At 49.9% G+C, this 19915-nt stretch overlaps 1 protein-coding gene across 1 annotated transcript; it reads right to left on the minus strand.

Moving 5' to 3' along the window:
- Positions 1–530: 530 nt before the first annotated feature.
- Positions 531–17021, minus strand: Slc6a16 (solute carrier family 6 member 16). The gene is made up of 12 exons (XM_032895144.1): positions 16996–17021; positions 13427–13948; positions 12906–13059; positions 12600–12726; positions 12267–12445; positions 11970–12083; positions 11590–11831; positions 5332–5515; positions 4893–5094; positions 4607–4766; positions 918–1080; positions 531–755 (listed from the first exon to the last, which is right to left on the minus strand). The coding sequence occupies exons 1-12, from the start codon at positions 17019–17021 to the stop codon at positions 531–533; spliced, it is 2298 nt and encodes a 765-aa protein (XP_032751035.1).
- Between the last annotated feature and the right edge of the window lie 2894 nt (positions 17022–19915).

Below are 19915 nucleotides of genomic sequence, written 5' to 3' on the forward strand. Positions count from 1 at the left end.
GAAAATAGCCCATTTTGTTGAGGTCATTTTCAGGTTCTCTTGCTGAGGAGCACGCTTTGGACAAGGCTTGGGAGTTGACCGAGCATCTAAACTGGCGGGGCGGTGGGGACACGGGCTAGTTATGTGGCTCTAGATAAACAAACGGCAGCACTGTGAAGGCCTGAGACATCTACAGAAGAAAGCCTCACTCAGAGTCTGGAGTTGCACTGACTGATTTATTGGCCAGCAGCCCCGTGCTTCCCTTCACCCTGCAGGAGACCCACAGACCAGGAGCAGGGCTGGCAGGCCAAGCCTGGGTGCACTAAATGCTCGCATGCTCTGAGCCAGGGCCTAGGGAGGCACTGCATGGCAGTGGAAGAACCCAGCCAGGAACGTGCTGCAGAGCCAGCAGGCCCCACCGCTCCTCTGTCCTGGGCACCTGGGCTGCTGCCAGCTTTAAGCTGATGTTCAGAGCTGCCTCTCTGGTCTGCTGTGAGAGATGCAAGATGTCTGGCCTGACGAGGGAAGTGGGGGCTCTGCTGACAGGCTCATTAGGACTCTGGTTTGTAGCCTTGTAGAATATCCTTTGAGGCCTCTTTTGTAGTCAATAGCTGGCCACTTCCGAGTGGTAGCTTACAGGAGGGCGCAGACCTGAAGGGAATCCCCATGTTGAGGCAGTAGGCAAAGTATGCAGGGATGGGCATGAGGACAAAGGCAGACAGCCCAGCAATCAGCATCAAGGACCACGTTGGGAAATAGCGGACCACTTCTCTTGACTATGGAGAGACAGGAAACACAGATTAACACAGCAAAGGAAGAAGAGGTGCAGTGGGGAACAGGAGGAGAAGCTGGTGAGTTTTCCGTGATCAGAGCCAATGGTCAGGTCCTCAGTTCCCAGGGGACTGGAAGGAGCCTCAGGTCCGAGAAGGGTCACTCACAGTGCTTGAGTCCCAGGCCATGTAGACGAGGGGCCCCTGGACAAGGTAAATGCAGACGAACAGTAACAGGCCTAGCAGCACCACTGGAGACACATAGCGCCACAGCCAGCTGCAGCCAGGGAAAATGGGGCTGCTCAGCAGAGCCATCATGTCTGCAAGGAACCTGTTGAGGGACACAGAATGTGGCAGCCAGTCCGGCCTCCCCACCTCAGAGGAGAGGTTAGACAGAGGTTAGGCAATGGCAGTTCTGGCCTGCTTTATGCCAGCCCTCCTGCTCTTGCCTTGTCTAGTCTGCCATCCATTCTCCTGCTAACCAACACCTTCCATGGGTCCCACACCCCTCTCATCCATCCTAACATGACATCTGGGAGGTGGCAAAGACCCCTCTGGGTGCTGGGTACCCAACAGTGAACCACATAAGCCAAGCAAACATAACCCAGACAGTGCTCGGCCCTCAGGAACTCCCATCTTGGATTCTTTCAGTCACATGGTCTCAGTTTTTACACACACACCCTTTGACCGAGGATGCCAGGTTCCTAGGTCCTCTTCTCTTCTCCATCTCTCTGTCTGTCCAGACTTTGCTTCAGAATGCCATCCTCGGTACTCCTGCCTGTCTGACACTGCCATCCTCACCCTCAGCGTCTCCACTTACCTCCGCTGTGGGCTTGGGACACCCACTGGGCTGTCTGCACAGGCTCTTCTCCTATAGACCCTGTGTTTTTTTTTTTTTTTGTTTTTTTTTTTTTTTTTTTGTTTTTTTTTTGGTTCTTTTTTTCGGAGCTGGGGACCAAACCCAGGGCCTTGCGCTTCCTAGGTAAGCGCTCTACCGCTGAGCTAAATCCCCAGCCCCAGACCCTGTGTTTTGAGAGTGGGTCTATATGATGGTGGATTCATCCAGAACCAAAGGGCTTCCTGGCACTGGGAAGATGGCCTCAATACACACAACGAGCCAGACACAGAGGTGTGCACCTGTACCCCAGCTCTGGGGAGGTGGAGATGCAGGGTCTCTGAGGTTTGCTGGCCAACCAGTGTAGCTGGTGAGCTACAGCTTCAGTGAGAGACCCTGCATGCACGGCACACCAGTGAACCTCATATGTTTGCTGACAGCCATTGGGATGGCTCAGGAGGGAAAAGCATTTGCTGCCAAGCCTGAGCTCAATCCCTGGGACTAACATGGTAGGGAGAGAGAACCAACCCCCACAAGTTGTCCTCAGACCTCCACACATGCTGTGTCACACACATGCCCATACACATGCATGCAGCCACACGACGTAAATGTAAGAAAATATGGGGTGGGAGGGGAGCTCAAGAGCAAGCACTTGTTGCTGTGGCTGAAGATCCGGGTTTGATTCTCCGCACCCACATGGTGGCCCACAGCTATCGGTAACTCAAATCCTAGGGAATCTGATGCCCTCTTCTGGCCTCCATGAGCCCCAGGCACACATGTGGTGCACAGACATGCAGGCAGGCAAAGCATTCATACATATAAAGTAATAATGATTAAAATGTTAGGTGAGGGGCTGGAGAGATGGCTCAGTGGTTAAAAGCATTGACTGCTCTTCCAGAGGTCCTGAGTTCAATTCCCAGCAACCACATGGTGGCTCACAACCATCTGTAATGGGACTTGATACCCTCCGGTGTGTCTGAGAATAGCTACAGTGTGTGTGTGTGTGTGTGTGTGTGTATGTGTGTGTGTGTGTGCGCGCGCGCGCGCACTCTGAGGTCCTCAGCACCTCAGCACCTTATGCCTTGGGCCTATACCACTTGTGTATCCTATTCTTTTTGGAAACAGAGACTATGTAGGTCTGACTGGCCTAGACCTCACTGAGATTCCCCTACCTCTGCCTCTGACGTACTGAGATGAAAAACCTGCCCCATTATGCCCACTCTATTAATTTTTGAACTGCTGCAACAAAACACCTGACCGAAAGAAATTTAAGGAAGGCAAGGTTTACTTGGGCTCTTGATTTCCAAGGGAATTTGGTCATCATGATGGGGAAGAAATGGCTGCAGAGATGGCTCCATCCATGGCGGCTAGAACATGGAGTGGAGTAGGAAGCAGAGAAAGCCTGCCAGCGTCTGGGCTGAATATCACCCCCTCCAGCCAGGCCCAGCCACCTAAAGACTGCATGGCCTTCAAAATAGCCCCACAAGCGAAACATGGAATGTCCAAAACACAGGCTTGTGGCTGACACTTCAGATCTGAGGCACAAGAGAAGAGCCTTGGACTGGACGACGCTGAGCCTGCTCCGTTCCACTCCAGTTCCCAGATCAGAGGACATTCCCTCTGCAGTACTCAGAGGCAGCAACACTTCCACTGGCACGCTCACATACATACACATACACACATGCTGCTCACATACATACACATACACACATGCTGCTCACATGCATACACATACACACATGCTGCTCACATGCATACACATACACACATGCATACACATACACACATGCTGCTCACATGCATACACATACACACATGCTGCTCACATGCATACACATACACACATGCTGCTCACATGCATACACATACACACATGCTGCTCACATGCATACACATACACACATGCTGCTCACATGCATACACATACACACATGCTGCTCACATGCATACACATACACACATGCTGCTCACATACATACACATACACACATGCTGCTCACATACATACACATACACACATGCTGCTCACATACATACACATACACACATGCTGCTCACATACATACACATACACACATGCTGCTCACATACATACACATACACACATGCTGCTCACATACATACACATACACACATGCTGCTCACATACATACACATACACTCACATGCACCGCGCTTACACATAAAGCATGGCTCCTCCCTCAAGGAGTCCTTCCTCACTACTGGGCCTGAACCACACACGCCTACACTGAACCAATGGGGCCGCTGGTCTCTCTGTGTCTTCTGTTCAGTGTGCCTGCGTGTGAACGTCCATGGAGGCTAGAGTTTGATGACAACTGGCTTCCTTCTTTTCCCAGACAAGGCCTCTCACTGACCTGGAAGCTGTACTCCCTGGTTATCAGGGCCTGGGATCCTCGTTTGTACCTCCCATCTCCTCTCATGTTCACAGAAGCAGGAACAGCTCACACACATGCATATATGTGTCAGGATCCCAGAAGTCTGGCAGACAAAGTGGCTAAGGGGAGATCATGGCCGGGGCTGCTGTTAAGGCAGTGGGGGAGCAGGGCTGTAGGTGAAAGTACCTGTGAGCATCCTCGGCTGTCTCCTGCAGAAGGAGCATGGTCCTGGTTGCTAGGATGAGGGGTTACCATGGTGTGCGTTCTGAGGGTAGAGCTCAGACCTACATGCTTGCACAGCAGGGACTTTACCAGCAGAGTCTCCTCCACTCCTCACTTGTGACTTATGGTTGCGTGTCCGTCAGTGTTGCTGCTATCTGTCTATACCTCTAGCATGTAGGCTCCTGAACACAGGAGCTACCTTTGGTTTATGCAGTGTCCCCAGGCACTAGCAGGCCATAAGACCTAAAGCATATGAAACACACCAAAGTACAATAAATAAACCTTTCTCAGAGCCCTTGTAGTTTAGGGCCCTCGTGTTACTCTAGTTTGAGATTGGAAACAGCAGGAAGACCATCAACCCTCCCCAGAGATCCATGCTCTAGGGGCCTGGCCTGGCCCTTCACCTCTTGGCCCCATAGGCCCAGGCTACGGCAAGGGTTTCGCATAGGATGATGGTGATGATGGGCACTGCTACCCAGTATTCACTCAGCAGTGTAAAGTAGTAGATGCCTGAAGGTTGGATGAAGATGAGGCCGCACAGGAACGTCGTCATGGAAACACCCACTGGAGGAAGCATTAGGTCTGTGTCAGGATCCTAGAGGTCTGGCAGATGGTGGGGCTAAGGGGAGATCACAGGTCAGGGCTGGTGATAATGCCGTGGGGAGCTGGAAACCCCAGAGGCAGGAGTACCTGTGAGCAACCTTGGCTGTCTCCTGCAGAAGGGGAAGGTGTCCTGGAGTGTCAAAATGTTGCCCAGCATGTACATGAGGTTGGTACACAACCCCAGACCCAGCAGCGCCAGAAAGAAGAGGACAGTCCAGAAGGCAGACCCGGGTAATAGTGAGATGACCTCAGTGAAGATCAGGAACAGGAAGCGAGGGCTATCCTCAATCTGCAGGTACAGAAGAGTAAAGTGCTCTCTCCACTTTTCTAGAAACTCCTGAGTCCAAGAGGAGAGCAGACCTGACAGGACCCCGCCCCTGCAGTCCACAGAAGGTCTTCTGTGAGTGGCATTTCCTGAGTCACCAGGGCTATGGATCATATTTCTTTCTGGAATTAACGAAAGGTGAACTCTGTGGTGCAGAGCAGGCTTTCCAGCATCTCTTTGCCCTAGGCCATCTCCACTGACCTTCAGAAACTGCTTCTGGACGTTGCATTCGGGCACCATGCTGACAACGGCGCTCCTCAAGGGTAGCGGGAGGCTGTCGAGCCAGGAATTGTAGATGGAGGTGGGGTCGTCATTCAGGTCAGGGGGCTCCACCTCAGGAGGCAGGATCCCCTGGGCTATCAGCATTAGGAGTTTATTTGTGTTCCTGAGGAAAAGGTGAGTCAGAATGGTCAGGCTTTGGCACTGACCTTCCCTTGTTCATCCTATCCATGAGAGCTATCTCCAGCCCGGCATTACTGACCTGGGCAAAGGAAAGCCTACAGCGGAGCCTCAAGCGTGCCATTCTCAGGGCCACCAAGAATGTATGCCCCTGGGAACCTGGGGTAGGGATTCTCTATAGGCTTCCTGGGACTCTGTGGTCTTGGATCTCCATGACCTTTTCTGAGAGTGGAAAGGAAAGTCAACCTTCCAAGCTCCACACTGCAGAGGGCTGGAGCAGCTTCCTGGACTCTGAAGGGTGTGGCACTCCCAAGTTGTGCCGTGTGTAAGAACTGCTACCTCAGTCCTGAGCAGAGCCCTCGCAGAGAGCTATGCAAGCTTTGTGAAAGCAAGCACAGGTTGACCTTATCCTACGTGTAAAACAGGATGATATTCTGGTGACAAGCCAGTTACACATCAGGACTAATATTCTCACCATGAATAAGTTAAACTGAAAGATAGTTTTAATCTTCTTATGAAAATAAAACTGTGGGGCCGGAGAGATGGCTCAGTGGTTAAGAGCACTGACTGCTCTTCCAGAGGTCCTGAGTTCAAATCCCAGCAACCACATGGTGGCTCAGAACCATCTGTAATGGGATCCGATGTCCTCTTCTGGTGTGTCTGAAGACAGCAACACTGTATTCATGCATAAAATAAATAATTATTTAAAAAATTTTTTAAAAGAATAAAACTGCTAACAAGGGGTGGAGAAATTGTCCAGCTGCTAACATGAACACAGGCTGCTCTTCCAGAGGACACAAGTTTGATTCCCGGCACCCATGTGAGGAGGCTCACAACTGCATATGGCTCCAGCCATCCTCTGGCTTCTCCCTCTACTTATACACTGAATAAACGAAAGTGAAAATATTAGTTAATTAAACAAAATATGTAAATAAAGGGTGGTGTAGAAGCCAAAATCACCCCCCTTTTGTTTTTTGGTTTTGGGCTTTTTGTTTTGTTTGTTTTGTTTTTTAAGATAGGGTCTCTCTTCCTGGCTCTCCTAGAGCCCATTATGTAGACCAGACTGGCCTCAAACTCACGGAGGCAGAGGCCTGCCTCTGCCCCTCTGCCCCTCTGCTCCTGCCCCACCCCCACCCCCAGCCCACCCTGCCCCTTGGGATTAAAAGGGTGCTGCCCTGCCTGCCTCACAGAAACGCCCATCTTAGACTTAGCGCCTGAAGGGAGAGGGCCACTCCTCCAGGAGCACAGCGAGGTGGAAGCTGCCAGTCCTCCTGAGCAGCCAGGAACGAGCACAAGGATGTTTAACAAATGAAGAGGAACAAACAAGAGGAAATCTGAAGTGTCCATTGGGCTGTATCCACAAGGTAGCCTCAGCTATAACTTGCAGCCCAAGTTTTGACTTGCAGTGATTATTCCCAAGAACAAAACTTTAGTTCCAAGAAGTCTCTTTCCAAAGATCCTGTCCAGAGGACCTCACCTCAATCCCAGGCTGTTAAAGATCTTCATAACTAAGCCAATCTAGTGCTGTAGGCCTATAATCTCAGATCTTGAAGAGTCTGAGGAAGATCACCATTTCAAGGCCAGGGAAACTTAGTGAAACACAGCTATCCTAAATGCTCAGGAAAGATAGGGTGGAAAGATTTTGAGAGCCTAGCAGACCAGAGTGACTTCTGTGTGACAGGGTCTTCTTGTCAGGATAGGGATGTGGCTCCTATGGACTCTCAACAATATGGCTGCCTGCACAAGACTTGCACGCATGCAATCCCAGCACTCAGGAGGCAGAAGTAGGTGGATCTCAGAGTTCAAGGCTAGCCTGGACTATGGAGCAAGTTCCAGACAGCCAGAGCAACACAGAAAAACCTTGACTGGGGGGTGGCGGGAGCAGGGAGACCAGAGAGGGGAGAGGGAGAGGGAGAGGAGAGATCGAGGAGGGGGAAATGGGTGGTAGCGGTGTATTCCTTTAATCCCAGCAGAAGGCAAGTGGATCTCTTATGAGTTTGAGCACAGCCTGATCTACATAGTAAATTCCAGGACAGCCAGGGGTACATGGTGAGGCCCTGTTTCAGAAAAACCAACCAACAAGGGTTGGGGATTTAGCTCAGTGGTAGAGCGCTTGCCTAGCAAGCGCAAGGCCCTGGGTTCGGTCCCCAGCTCCGAAAAAAAGAAAAAAAAAGAAAAAGACCAACCAACCAACCAACCAACCAATCAATATTTCAAAAGGGGACTAGAGAGATGGCTTAGTAGTTAAGAGCACTGGCTGTTCTTCCAGAAGAGCCAATTTCAGGTCCCAGGACCCACACGGCTGCTCTCAACTACCTGGACTCCAGTTCCTGAGACTCTGACACCCTCTCTGGCCTCCATGGGCACCAGGTGTGCACAGTTCTCCATGCAGGCAAACCATTCATGCACGTAAAATAAAATAAAAGCGTCTTAAAAACTAAAAATAGAGCCTTAAGGTGAAAGGGGCCGGGGTGCATCCCAGTGTAGAGTACTTGCCTGTCACACACAAAGCCCTGGGTTCAGCTCCAACCACTGCAGTGTGGGTGGCCAGAGGCAGAGGCAGGAGATTTTTCATAAGTTCGAGACAAGCCAGGTCTATATAGCAAGTCCCAGGCCAGGCAGGGCACTTGGCTCAAAAAAGAGATTTATTTTTCTTATTTTAAAGTCAGTGTCAGAGCCATGTGTGTGTGAGTCCAGGCACCCAGAGAATCCAGAGTGAGTCAGATCTCCTAGAGCTGGAGTTACAGGCATGTGCGAGTGGCCAGACGTGGGTGTTGGGAACCCAACTTGGGTCTTCTAAGTGGCGCATAGACATCCGTGCGGGCAAAACCATGCACATTAGAAACAAGCTGTGGCTAGAGTGGCCCAGCAAAGAGGGCAGAAAGCCCAGTGCACACGTTTCAATGAGGAAATGCAGGGAGTGGCTGGAGAGATGGCCTATGGGTGGGAGCACCTGCTCAGTAAGCAGGAGGACCTCAAGTCCCAACCCTCAGCACCCAGGCACACTGCTCAGCCACACACGCCTGTAATCCCAGCACCGGGAGGCAGGCAGCTAGGTCCCTAGACCTTGCTAGACAGCCAGTCTAGCCAAAATGGAGAGCTTCTAGTTTAGGAAGAGAGCTTGTCTCAGGGCTTAAGGCAGAGTGACGGGGCAGCTAGTCGGCATCCTCTTTTGGCCTCCACTGGTATGCACATTCGCAGGAAGAAAGAAGCAAGCAAACTATACAGAGCATTTTCTGAGTGGACGGTTCTTCATGTGGGTGCTTTTTAACACACACACACACACACACACACACACACACACACACACACGGGCCTGCAGTGGTGGTACACACCCAGCACTTAGGAAGCAATGGCAGGCAGATCTCTCTGAGTTTGAGGCCAGCCTGGTCTACAAAATGATTTCCAGGGCATCCAGGACTACATAGAAAGGCTGTCTGTATCACTAGCTGGCTCTGTGGATAAAGAACTTGCTACACAAGCCTTGAGATATTCTCTGGAGCCCTGAAGGTGAAAGGGGAGAACTGACGCCACACAGTTGTCCTGTGTCCCCTCCTCAGCCATGACCCCGCCCCCACACCAGGCACATACTACAGCAACAGTCAACCAGCTAAACCAATAACACAAATATTTTATTATATGCTTCTCAGACTTGCAAAATTAAGAGTTCCAGCCATGGCTAACAAAGTGCTGTGCAAAACAAGGAGAAGGAAACCTTACACTGCCCTCTGGGAGGGTGATTCTGAGTAAACCACTGGAACACTGAGCAAGCCCTGCACGACAACACCTTCTAAGGCCTAGTCTGCCCTGCACGGCTATAGGCTCTGAATGTTTGGACTCCAAACTCTATGCTATCACTGATGTGTCTGTGTGACTAGATCCCTAATGACTACATTCTGCACTAAACAAGCACAGACCATTGCCGACAGGGCTGGCTGTGACGGCACGCACCTGTACACCTGGCAGACGGCAGGCTTAGACAGGAAGACAGTTGTGAGCCAAGCCGGCCAGGGCTACAAAGAGAAGAGTGCCTGAAGCAAATCAGAACTTCTATTCCCTAAACAGCTCAAAGTTAAATCTAGTCACAGCCCGGACTCCGCTCAGGGCTGCCGTGTCTAGGCGAGTTCCGTCCACAGGAAGACGTGGCAGGAACACCGAAGTGCAATCGTACATCACACAGAGAGAGGCACAGCTGCAGACTGCAGGATCTGATGGGGATCTGGAACCAGTGTCTGGATTAGGAGGGGCAGCAGCACCTGCCATCCAGAACTGGGTGCATATGTTGCTCAGGTGACTGTGCGGCTAAGTTCTAAAGCCTGAACTGCAATTATCCCTCCTGAACAGAGGGAGACTCATAAGACTCAGGGACCTAAGCAAACCTAAGAGGCACCAGAGCGGGGCTGGGGACTTAGCTCAGTGGTAGAGCGCTTGCCTAGGAAGCGCAAGGCCCTGGGTTCAGTCCCCAGCTCCGAAAAAAAGAACCAAAAAAAAAAAAAAAAGAGTCACCAGAAGCTCATAAAGTTACGAGACACGTGAGGCCCCTTCCCCAGGGTTATGTACAGAGCGACACATGCTGTGGGGAGAAGAGCCTTCCTACAACTGTCAGCAAGTGGTTCAGAGAGCTCCCAGGGGCAGTTTCCATAACATGTCACCCATGTATGGTGGACACACAGTCACAGTGCTGCCTTTACGTCAGCCATTTCCTGAGGTAATCTCTCGCCCTACTCCTGTGAGTAACCCTGCTAAGTCACTGGTTCACCAGCTGGCCTGAAATGACACACACCCTCTTTGGCCTGTTGTCACTTCCCTGTTACCCAGGAAGAGTCACACAACGCCAGCTTCTAGGAGAAAATGACAGTCATTTGTGGAGACCTTGATTACTATGGAAAAATCCAACTCAGGCTTGCCTCTCTGACTCTCTCAGCTCACATTGGCAGTTGTCAGAAGCTTGTGAAGAGGTGACTTAGGACCTGATTCTTCACCCCTCCTCCTGCCCCCCTAGACTGAGAAAAGCAGTAAAATGGAGAAACACACTGAGGATCTGGTCCAAACTTCTATGGTGGGCCACAGGCACTTTACAAGCAGCAGCAAGCTGTCATGACCACAGAAAAGCAGGAAAAACTCTGGTGCTCTCTCACACAGTAGGGTATTTACAGCTAATCATGGTGTGCTATGTGTTTAAAAATAACAAGGAGGCCAGAGACATGCAGCCATTAAGAGCAGTTGCTGTTCTAGAGGACCCAGATTTAGCTCCCAGCACACACATAGTAGCATCAAACCATTGGTGACTCCCTTCAAAGGATCTGACACCCTCTCTTGACCTCCACAAGCACCAGGCATGCAGGCAGAATGCTCGTATGCATATAAATAAATAAGTCTTCAAGCAACAAAAGTAACTACGAGAGCTGGGAATGGTGGCACACAGCTATAAACCAAGCTTTGGGGAGGAGGATCAGAAGTTCAATGTCAGCCTGGGCTACACAGGGCATTCCAGGCCTACACAGTGAGACCCTGTCTCAAAAAGCAAAACAACTTGAGGGAGCTTTGACTTCACCACAAAGAAATAGTAACATCTGAGGTGAGAGTGCGACTGGTGATTTTACCAACGTACAACATACACATCTCACTATATACCCATGGGCACATGGGGTTAGATGGTGTCAATAAGGCCAAAACAAGATGCAGAGCAGATGGATAGACAGCCCCAGCTGGGAGAGAGACTCCTCAGGTTTCTGGCCCTGTAGAGTTTGGGTTTCCCAGAGGGGCGGAGACTGCTAAGTTTTGGGACACACAGCTAAGGGACGGACCTCCATGCTGGGTCTGTGGGAGGTAGCCTCAGATGCTGTTCTCTGGGGTGGGGTGACTTGCGTGCCTGCCGCGCTTAGCATCTGTCATCACGTCAGCTCTGAGGTGCCAGTTGACAACCTCTGGAGCTCTCTAAGGTTAGAAAGGGGCTCTGTTCTCAGCTAAGAGGAAGCAGAGCTTGTAGCCTCCCTGAGGGTAAGGTGTGTGAGTGGGTGGTGAAGCTGCCGGGCTGGACCCACCAGGGACTGGCCTTACTTCTTACAGCAGTGATGTGTGGTTATAGTGGCCCAGAAGCCCAGGATGGAGAGGAGGAAGGGTGTGGTGATCAACAAGGTGACTATCTTGAACAGAGCCATAAGGAAGGCATCCTTCAGACAGTTGTTGAAGTCAGACATGTGTGAGGATAAAGAGATAATGGGGCCAAAGCCCAGGCCAACGTCAAACAAGACCTGGATCCCTGCTTGGCACCACATAGTTAAGTCGGAGATTCTCGCCACCTAAAAAAGAGAAGATAGGTACAACAGGGATGTCAAGATGTGGGACAGGACAACTGGGAGAGAAGGGAGGAGGTACAGGAGACCACAGCAGGCAGCTGTGCTGGTCCCAGAGCTCAGAGGACTGAGGAAGAACCTCACCTCCAGGATCAGCAGGTAGTTAAGGCCATATCCTATGCCACTGCCCATTGACAGAGTCCGGACGAGGAAGCAGATGATGATGAAATTGGGAACTTGCAACAAGACACACAGGACCTGTGAGGGGAGTGCAGCACATCGGCTGCTTGTCAAGAGACTCATCTTTGTAGAGCTAAGGGACCAGATGAGGACTCAGAAGAGTTATCAGCCAGGCAAGAGGCTTGCAGGAATAAGTGGGCATGAGGGAGAAACCAGGTGGAAACAAGCACTTGAGAATGCCAAGGGCTAAGTGCAGCTCACCTTCCCAAGGGACTTGATCCCGTTGACCATGAAGACACAAATGAGGCACCAGGCCAGAAAGAGGAACATGGCCAGGTTGAAGGACGGCTGTCCTCCTTCATCCTCAATACTGTCTGAGGCCTTCAAGGTCTGCCGGTACCAAAAGTACGTGTAGGATGTTGCCTGTTCACATTCAGGATCTGGGGGGACATGGCTTTGGACAGGCCTGCTAGATGTGGCAACCCCCCATTTCTCTGCCTCCCTCTGCTGTCGTCCTGTCTTTCTCTTCATGCCCCTCCTTGCTCTGCCCTCCTCTTCCCGAGTCCCTTCATTTCTCCATTTCTCCTTCCTCACCAAAGTCGCTGGAATTCCTTTGTAAGGGACACCGGTCCCATGGAACAACGAAGTGGAATATGTGGCTCATGTAGAAGAGGATCCAGGAATTGAACACGTTCAGGTAGGTGTTAGTGATGAGGCACACCTGCAGACCAGCGGAGGGGGGTCTGGGAGGAGGACCAGGGGCAGGGAGAGAGAAGGGACTGACAAAGGATGGCGGGGCTGAAGGACCATGGCCCACACTGGGACACTCATGGCATTTTCTCCATAGAGGAGGGAGGGGAGCAACTGTGGGGCAGGCTTATGAAGCCTGGGCTTCCTCACCATAACCATGCTGTATCCTAGTCCACCAAACCAGGGGCTCAGGGTCTTCCACAGGTCAATGCTGCTCTGCTGTGCCCTCTGACCAACCGCCATCTCCAGGAAGAGGAGAGGAATCCCAATGACGAACAGCATTAGGAGGTACGCAATGAAGAAGCTCCCTGCGGGGAGGGCACAGGTTCTGAGAGCCTCAGGGTGATGCTGTTCTCTTCACGAACTAGGAAGACTGCTCACCAACCGCAACCTCCCTCAGGCCACAGGCTTGAGGCCTGACTGCTCCGCATCCATCACTGGCCAACCTCCCTACTTGTAGGAGTTTCAGAGGGCTGCCCATCACCCTTTCCCCACCAACATCCTGCCTGGCCAACCCACTGAGTTCTGCTCAAAACCCTGAACCTCAACTTCTGGCCCTGGGTGCTCAGACACCGAGTTTCTCTCCTGCTGTAGCATCTCAGACGTTGGGAAGCCAGGACCGGCTTCACTCCTGCTGTCCCTTTTGGGCCCACGTGCCCTAGTTCCCAGACTTACAGCTTCCTTTGTGAACCCAGCATGTGACAAAGCGCAAGAGTCCGGATGGCATCACCAAGTAGCCCATGAGGGCCAGGATGTACTCAGCCTTGCTGGACCAGAGGAGCCAGGGAGGGAAGACGTTGCTATTTTCCTTACTCGTCTTGTTCAACTCTATGGAGGACTCTTGTTTCCGGGTTGTCTCCATTGAGTACTCTGTGGTGCTGGGCTTGTTGAATTGTAAGGCCCCTCTTGCCTGAGCCTCCAAAGCAAGGGTCTCCCAGGCCTGAGCCTTTGCCACCCGGCTCTCTGAAACTTGAGCCTGTGCAATCCAGGCTGATGTAGACCAGGTCGCTAGGGTCCCATCTTCCCATACCAAAAGGTCTGAATCCATCTCAGAAAGCTTTGTTGTCTCAATGGATACATTTTTGTCCAGGGAGGAGTCTGAAGGCTTTACCAAGGAAGACTCCTCAGGCCTATCTGATGCGGAAGCTCTCGATTTGGCAAGGAAAAATGCATCTTCACTTTCCTTAGAGGACCTTAAAATCAGAAGTCACAGATTTTAGGTGAACTCTGAGGAGGAAATCATTCTCAGGCTTACTTAAGGATTCACTGAGTTTCAAACTGTCTTACAGGAGACTATAATTTCTACACACTCCGCTTGCTGACATTCAAAACACATACACCACAAATATCACATACATACCATGCATGGAAGTACTTATACCACACAAGTATGCTCCATGTATACCACATAAAGATATCATGCAACACACACACACACACACACACACACACATCACATTCACATATACTACACACTGGTATCACATGTATCACACACACACACACACACACACACACACACACACACACACGTTCCATACACTAACTGAGGCATGACATACATCATCACCGTCACATGCACCACAAATACATACCAACACATATACCACACACCACACCCATACCATACTGACAAATATACACACACAGCACCTACATACCATACACATGAATGACTTAGCACACCCATACATACACATGCATCACAGGTACACAAATGCACCATACCCATCCACCCACACTCGAGACCCAGAGAACTCAGACCACCCACGTTTTTTACATGATGTCTTTACTTCTTCAGGATGTTTTAGCACAGGGCACAGGGGTCTGAGTAGCTACAGTTAACAGGCAGGAAGGTGGGAAGCACGCTAGGAATTTATAGAAACAGATAGATGCCCTCCAAAGCTCACAGGCTTCACTACTAGTCTCAGTTGTCAAGCTGCTAAGGCAGGAGGACTGCTGTAACTTGGGGTACAGAGAGAGGCAGGATAAGAAGCAGGGAGGTGGGGGAACAAGGGCAGGGGAGGAGTGAGAAGTGTGTGAGGGGAGGGAGGGAGAGGAGAGGGAGAGGGAGAGGGAGAGGGAGAGGGAGAGGGAGAGGGAGAGGGAGAGGAGAGGGAGAGGGAGGATCTCAGTATCCGTCTGGCTCTCTTTGCAGTGGGCTGTTGTTTGCTGTTCTGAGAAGGGATTTTACCATGCAGCACAGGACAATCCAGCCTCTGCCTCTCAAAGAAAGGCTTAGAAAGCCCTACTTTACCTCACAAGCCTCCCTTTGTCAACACTCTACCTCAGCTCAGAAAGGTCTCAGAGGAGCCTGACTTGCTCCTGTTTCACACAGCAGCCGCTTCCCACCCCTTTCCCCTACCCATCTTGCTCTTCTTCATGGCCTTCTGGATTCCTGATTCTCTGTCATTTCTCCCTCCTGCTCTACCCCCCACCCGACTTCCCAGCCAGAGGAAGGTCCAGCACCTCATGTCTGGGGCCACTTTTGGCCTTGTCCGCTGTGGTCCCGACACTTTGACCTTTGTTGGTTTTTCAAATGTTCCACAGCACAGAGGGTAAGGAGTGCACTGAAAAGGAAAAGAAAGGTCTGTGAAAGGGACGAAGAAGGAGAAAATGATCGACTCAAACAGGAATTACTGAGCCAGAGATGCTCAGCTGGTAATGGGCTTGCTGTTCAAGCCCAGGATATGAGTCCAATCCCAGATGCACATGAAGGCTGGCCATGGTGGCATGCATGTAATCCTCGCACTAGGGAGAAGGAGACAGAAGCCAGCCCGGCCTAACTGGTCAGCTCTATGCTAATGGGAACACTGTCTCATGAGGCAGGGTGGGCAACCGAGGAAACACATAGGAGGTGATCCTCAGGCCTACACACACACACACACACACACACATACACACACACACATGCATACACACACACACATGCATACACACACATGCACACACACACACTCACACACACACACCCAAAATCATCTACAACTGCTAATACAAGAAGGACACAAGGCTGGAATAACTAGACAACAGCATTACAGGATAATCCCCAAGCTAGAGCACTGCCCTCTGCTACACAAGCATCCGGTGATGCTGTGCTCTCCTGACATGACTCACAAAGAACACAACACCAGAAATGAAAAGCCAGGGTGTAGCCATGAGGAAAATCAGATCAACCCCAATTTATGGATATGTGATAAAATGACTTTATACAACACTTTACACAACTGTTTCAAATGACAAAGCAGGGTGGATGGGGTGACTCAGTAGGCAAAGGTGGCTGCTGCCAGCCCTGACGACCCGAGTTCAACCCCTGGGGTTCACAGGATGGGAGGAAGAACTGACTCCTATGAATCGTCCCCTGACCTCCATATTTTGCTGTAGTATGTGATATATATATATATGATGTATGTATGTTAAAAATTATAAGTGTCATAGTGATGAAGGCAAGAACAGAAAAAAGTATTATCTACCCAAATCACAACTTTAAGGTGAAATCATGCAAATTTCATTTTATTTTTCAATACACTGTTTATTCGTCATAGCCCTCTGTAGGATAAACTCACTCTGTAGACCAGGCTGGCCTCAAACTCAGAGCTCCACCTGCCTCTGTGTCCCAAGTGCTAGGATTAAAGGCGTGCACCACCACTTCCCAGAAGGAAACACATTTTTTTTTAATGAAAAAAAAAAAAGTCTTCAGAACAGCTAGGGCTACATAGCAAAACCCTGTTTCAAACAAACAAACAAACAACAACAACAAAAAAACCCAAAACCCCAAACCAAAACAACCCCATAGTGTTGTCAATATAAAGTAATTTCATGATTTGGAGCAACACAACACAGCCCTGAGAGCTGAGGAATCTCCTAGTGCAAGCGCAGTAGGAACCTGAGTTCAGATCCCAGAACTCATGCAAAAACAAACAAAACACCAGAGGAAAGAGCTAGGCAGAATGGTAGGAATCTATGATCCTAGAACAGGGAGGAGAGACAGAGAGACCTGGAGGGGAAGCAGTGAGGAGATGTCCACTGGGCAGCCAGTCTAGTTGAATCCACGAGTTTCAAGTTTAGTTGAACAATCCTGTCTAAAAAAATAAAGTGGGGTTGGGGATTTAGCTCAGTGGCAGAGCGCTTGCTTAGCAACCACAAGGCCCTGGGTTTGGTCCCCAGCTCTGAAAAAAAGAAAAAAAAAAAAGTGGAACAAGATAGAAGACACCTGCTATCAGCCTGGGCCTCCCCGTACGTAAGCCTGAACACAGAGTCACGCATACTCGCAGACACTCATGAGGGAAACATTCCAGATAGACCAAGTGTATGTACATAAGTTTAAAAAGAAGCAAAGTTAAACCGTGTCATGTCATTGAGTAGTGTCTGCACACATAGGAAAGTACAAAGAGAAGCCATGATGTGTTCATCTCAGGCAGACGCAGGTCATCTCAGGAAAGGGAGGAACACTGACTGTACCCTAAGAGGGTGCTCTAGAATCCTGACGATGTTCTCTTTGTAGCTGTCTTACTTGGTTTTTTAAGACCCGGTTTCCCATTGTAGCTCAGGCCTGCCCAGAGCTCACCATGTGGCAAGCTGCCCTAAAACGTGTGGCAAGCCTATTGCCTCAGCCGCCTGAGGCCTGGGACTACAGGACTGAGCCACCTGACTAATGATGTTCTATTTCTTGGCTGGGTTAGAGTTACCCTGCACTACTACTGTCTGAATGTGGATTTGAGAGGCCAAATCTTTTTTAAGTTCAGACTCCATTTTAGAGAACCTCATCTAAGTTTGAACTCAGGTAAACTAACAGGCTGGTACCTAACATTAGTTGCCAAGTTGCCCCCCAACAAAATCTGAGCCTAACTCCAGTCTCTAGGCTACTCCCCAACAAGACCTGCATCTCCAGGTTACACCCTCAACAAGACCAACGACAAATCTGCACTCCCAGGTTACAAGCCCACCCTCTGCCTAACGACCACCAATGCAGAGGGCAGCAGAAATGAAGTTTATGATAGGACTCCTAGCACCAGCCATTTATGTTAAAGGCCACAGTAGCTTTCCAATTAGATGCTTGCACACATACTCCCTGCTTGCTGCTTACTATAAAGCCTTGCCCCATAGACATTTGGGCTCCCCCACCACTAGAACCTTTCAGCATGATGGCAGTGTGCTGCCCCACCCGCACCTCCCAGCTAGCTTGAATAGAAAGAAGATCCTGCTGAGATTTACATCAGATTGGGTGCTGTCTGTTTTGGGGGGTATAACTCTTCCCTGGCACTACAGATTGTCCCCGAAGCTTGGACCCCAATGAGGAGACTCTAAGAAGTAGAAGAACCTTTATGAGGTGACAGCTGGTGCAAAGTGATTAGGTCAAGGGGCTGGAGAGGTGGCTCAGTGGTTAAGAGCACTGACTGCTCTTCCAGAGGCCCTGAAGTCAATTCCCAGCAACCACATGGTGGCTCACAACCATCTATAATGGGATCCGATGCCCTCTTCTGGTGTGTCTGAAGACAGCTACAGTGTACATAAAATAAATAAATGAATCTTTAAAAACAAAAAAGTGGGGTTGGGGATTTAGCTCAGTGGTAAAGTGCTTGACTAGCAAGCGCAAGGCCCTGGGTTTGGTCCTCAGCTCCAGGAAAAAAAAAAAAAGACAAAATAACAAAAACAAAAAAGTAATTAGGTCAGGGCTGGAGATGTAGATCAGGACAGGGAATCATCCCCTGCAAGTCCAAGGCCCAGGCTTGACTCCCAGATATGCAATGACAGATTTTAGATCTCTGAAATCATTACCTTCAGAAAAAATTAATCCTGGTGTCACGTGGACCAGGCTAATCTCTAACTAGTTCTGTAGCCAAGGATAACTTTGAACTGATTGTGCTGCCTGCACTTCCTGTGTGCTGTCCACACGCATCTGCCCACCACAGCTGTGAGCATCTCCCTACGAGTGAGCTTGACTGCTGAGTTCTTCTGGATTTGTTCTACCACGTGACCTCTTCCTCCTGCCCCCATCATGATGCCGTCCAGATTGCTGGGGCATGACCAAATGAGCCTCACCAGAGCAGTGAGATGTTGACATCATGCTCTTAGAGCCTCAATACTATTGGCTCAGTAAACCTCTTTTCTTTACTTAGTCCAGGGCTTCGGATATTTTGTTACGTAACAGAATATGGGTTAAGAATATGGGTGGTTTAAAGCATTCATTTAAAACTGTTCTGTTCTTATGAGCACATATTCTATTTTTACAATTTAAATATTTTTACAATTTAAAATATTAGAGATAAAATACTTTTTAAATGAGATAAAATAGTTGGTATAAATATCCATAAGAAAACAGAAAATGGTGTCAAAAGACTGAAAGGGCACGGTGCTGTGCACAGTGGGTCAGTGCTGGAATTCCAGCACATAGGAAGCTGAAGGAGAAGGGTTGATGTGAGTTCCAGCCCAGTGTGAGCTCCAAAGTGAGACCCATCCTCAATAATAAAAATAGGAAAAGATCTGGGGAGATTGTCTCCTTGCTGCTCTTGCAGAGGGCCTGAGCTCAGTGCCCAGCGCCCACAGTGACTGGCTCATTATGCCTGTAACTCCAGTTCCAGAGGATCACACACCCTCTCCTGGCCTCCAGAAACACACACACACGCACACACACACACACACACACACACACACACACACACACACACACACACACAAATATGCTTAAAAATGAGCAAACAAAAACCACTAAAACCATAAAAAGTAGTTGAGTCTGGGATTATCAACACAAAAGTAAACATCATACATTTCTTTTTAAAAATATCTACCATAGGCCTGGCATTGTGGCACAGGCTTTTAATCCAGCATTCAGGAAGCAGAGGCAGGCAGGTCTCTGAGTTCAAGGCCTGCAGTGAGAGTTTTGCTTTCTTTAAAGCCCAGTTATGTGAATGTGTTTTAATCCCAGGTGTGGGATATGGGGCTGCTTCAGCTGTCCACAGCCATTAGCTATGGTTGTCTCGTGCTCTAGGAGGGGTGGTCTGTGCCAGCTGCAGGCATTTGACATTTGGAATTCTGGGGACTCTGAAGAGGAGATAAATGCCAGAGCCCAATGCAAGGGAGATGTGGGGGTGGGGCCCTGAAGAAGGAGAGGGGGAGGGGGATTGGGAGGAGAAGGCTCTAAGAATCCATTAAAATAGCTG

Source organism: Rattus rattus, chromosome 2, assembly GCF_011064425.1.
Source record: "Rattus rattus isolate New Zealand chromosome 2, Rrattus_CSIRO_v1, whole genome shotgun sequence".
NCBI lineage: Eukaryota > Metazoa > Chordata > Mammalia > Rodentia > Muridae > Rattus > Rattus rattus.

Coding starts and splice junctions, on each gene's coding strand:
- Slc6a16 (XM_032895144.1), bottom strand. CDS start 17,021: ATGCGTGACTCTGTGTTCAGGCTTAC. Junction 12,084..12,266: donor GGATCAAGTCCCTTGGGAAG/GTGAGCTGCACT, acceptor CTCCCCTCACAG/GTCCTGTGTGTCTTGTTGCA. Junction 756..917: donor TGGCCTGGGACTCAAGCACT/GTGAGTGACCCT, acceptor GTCTCTCCATAG/TCAAGAGAAGTGGTCCGCTA.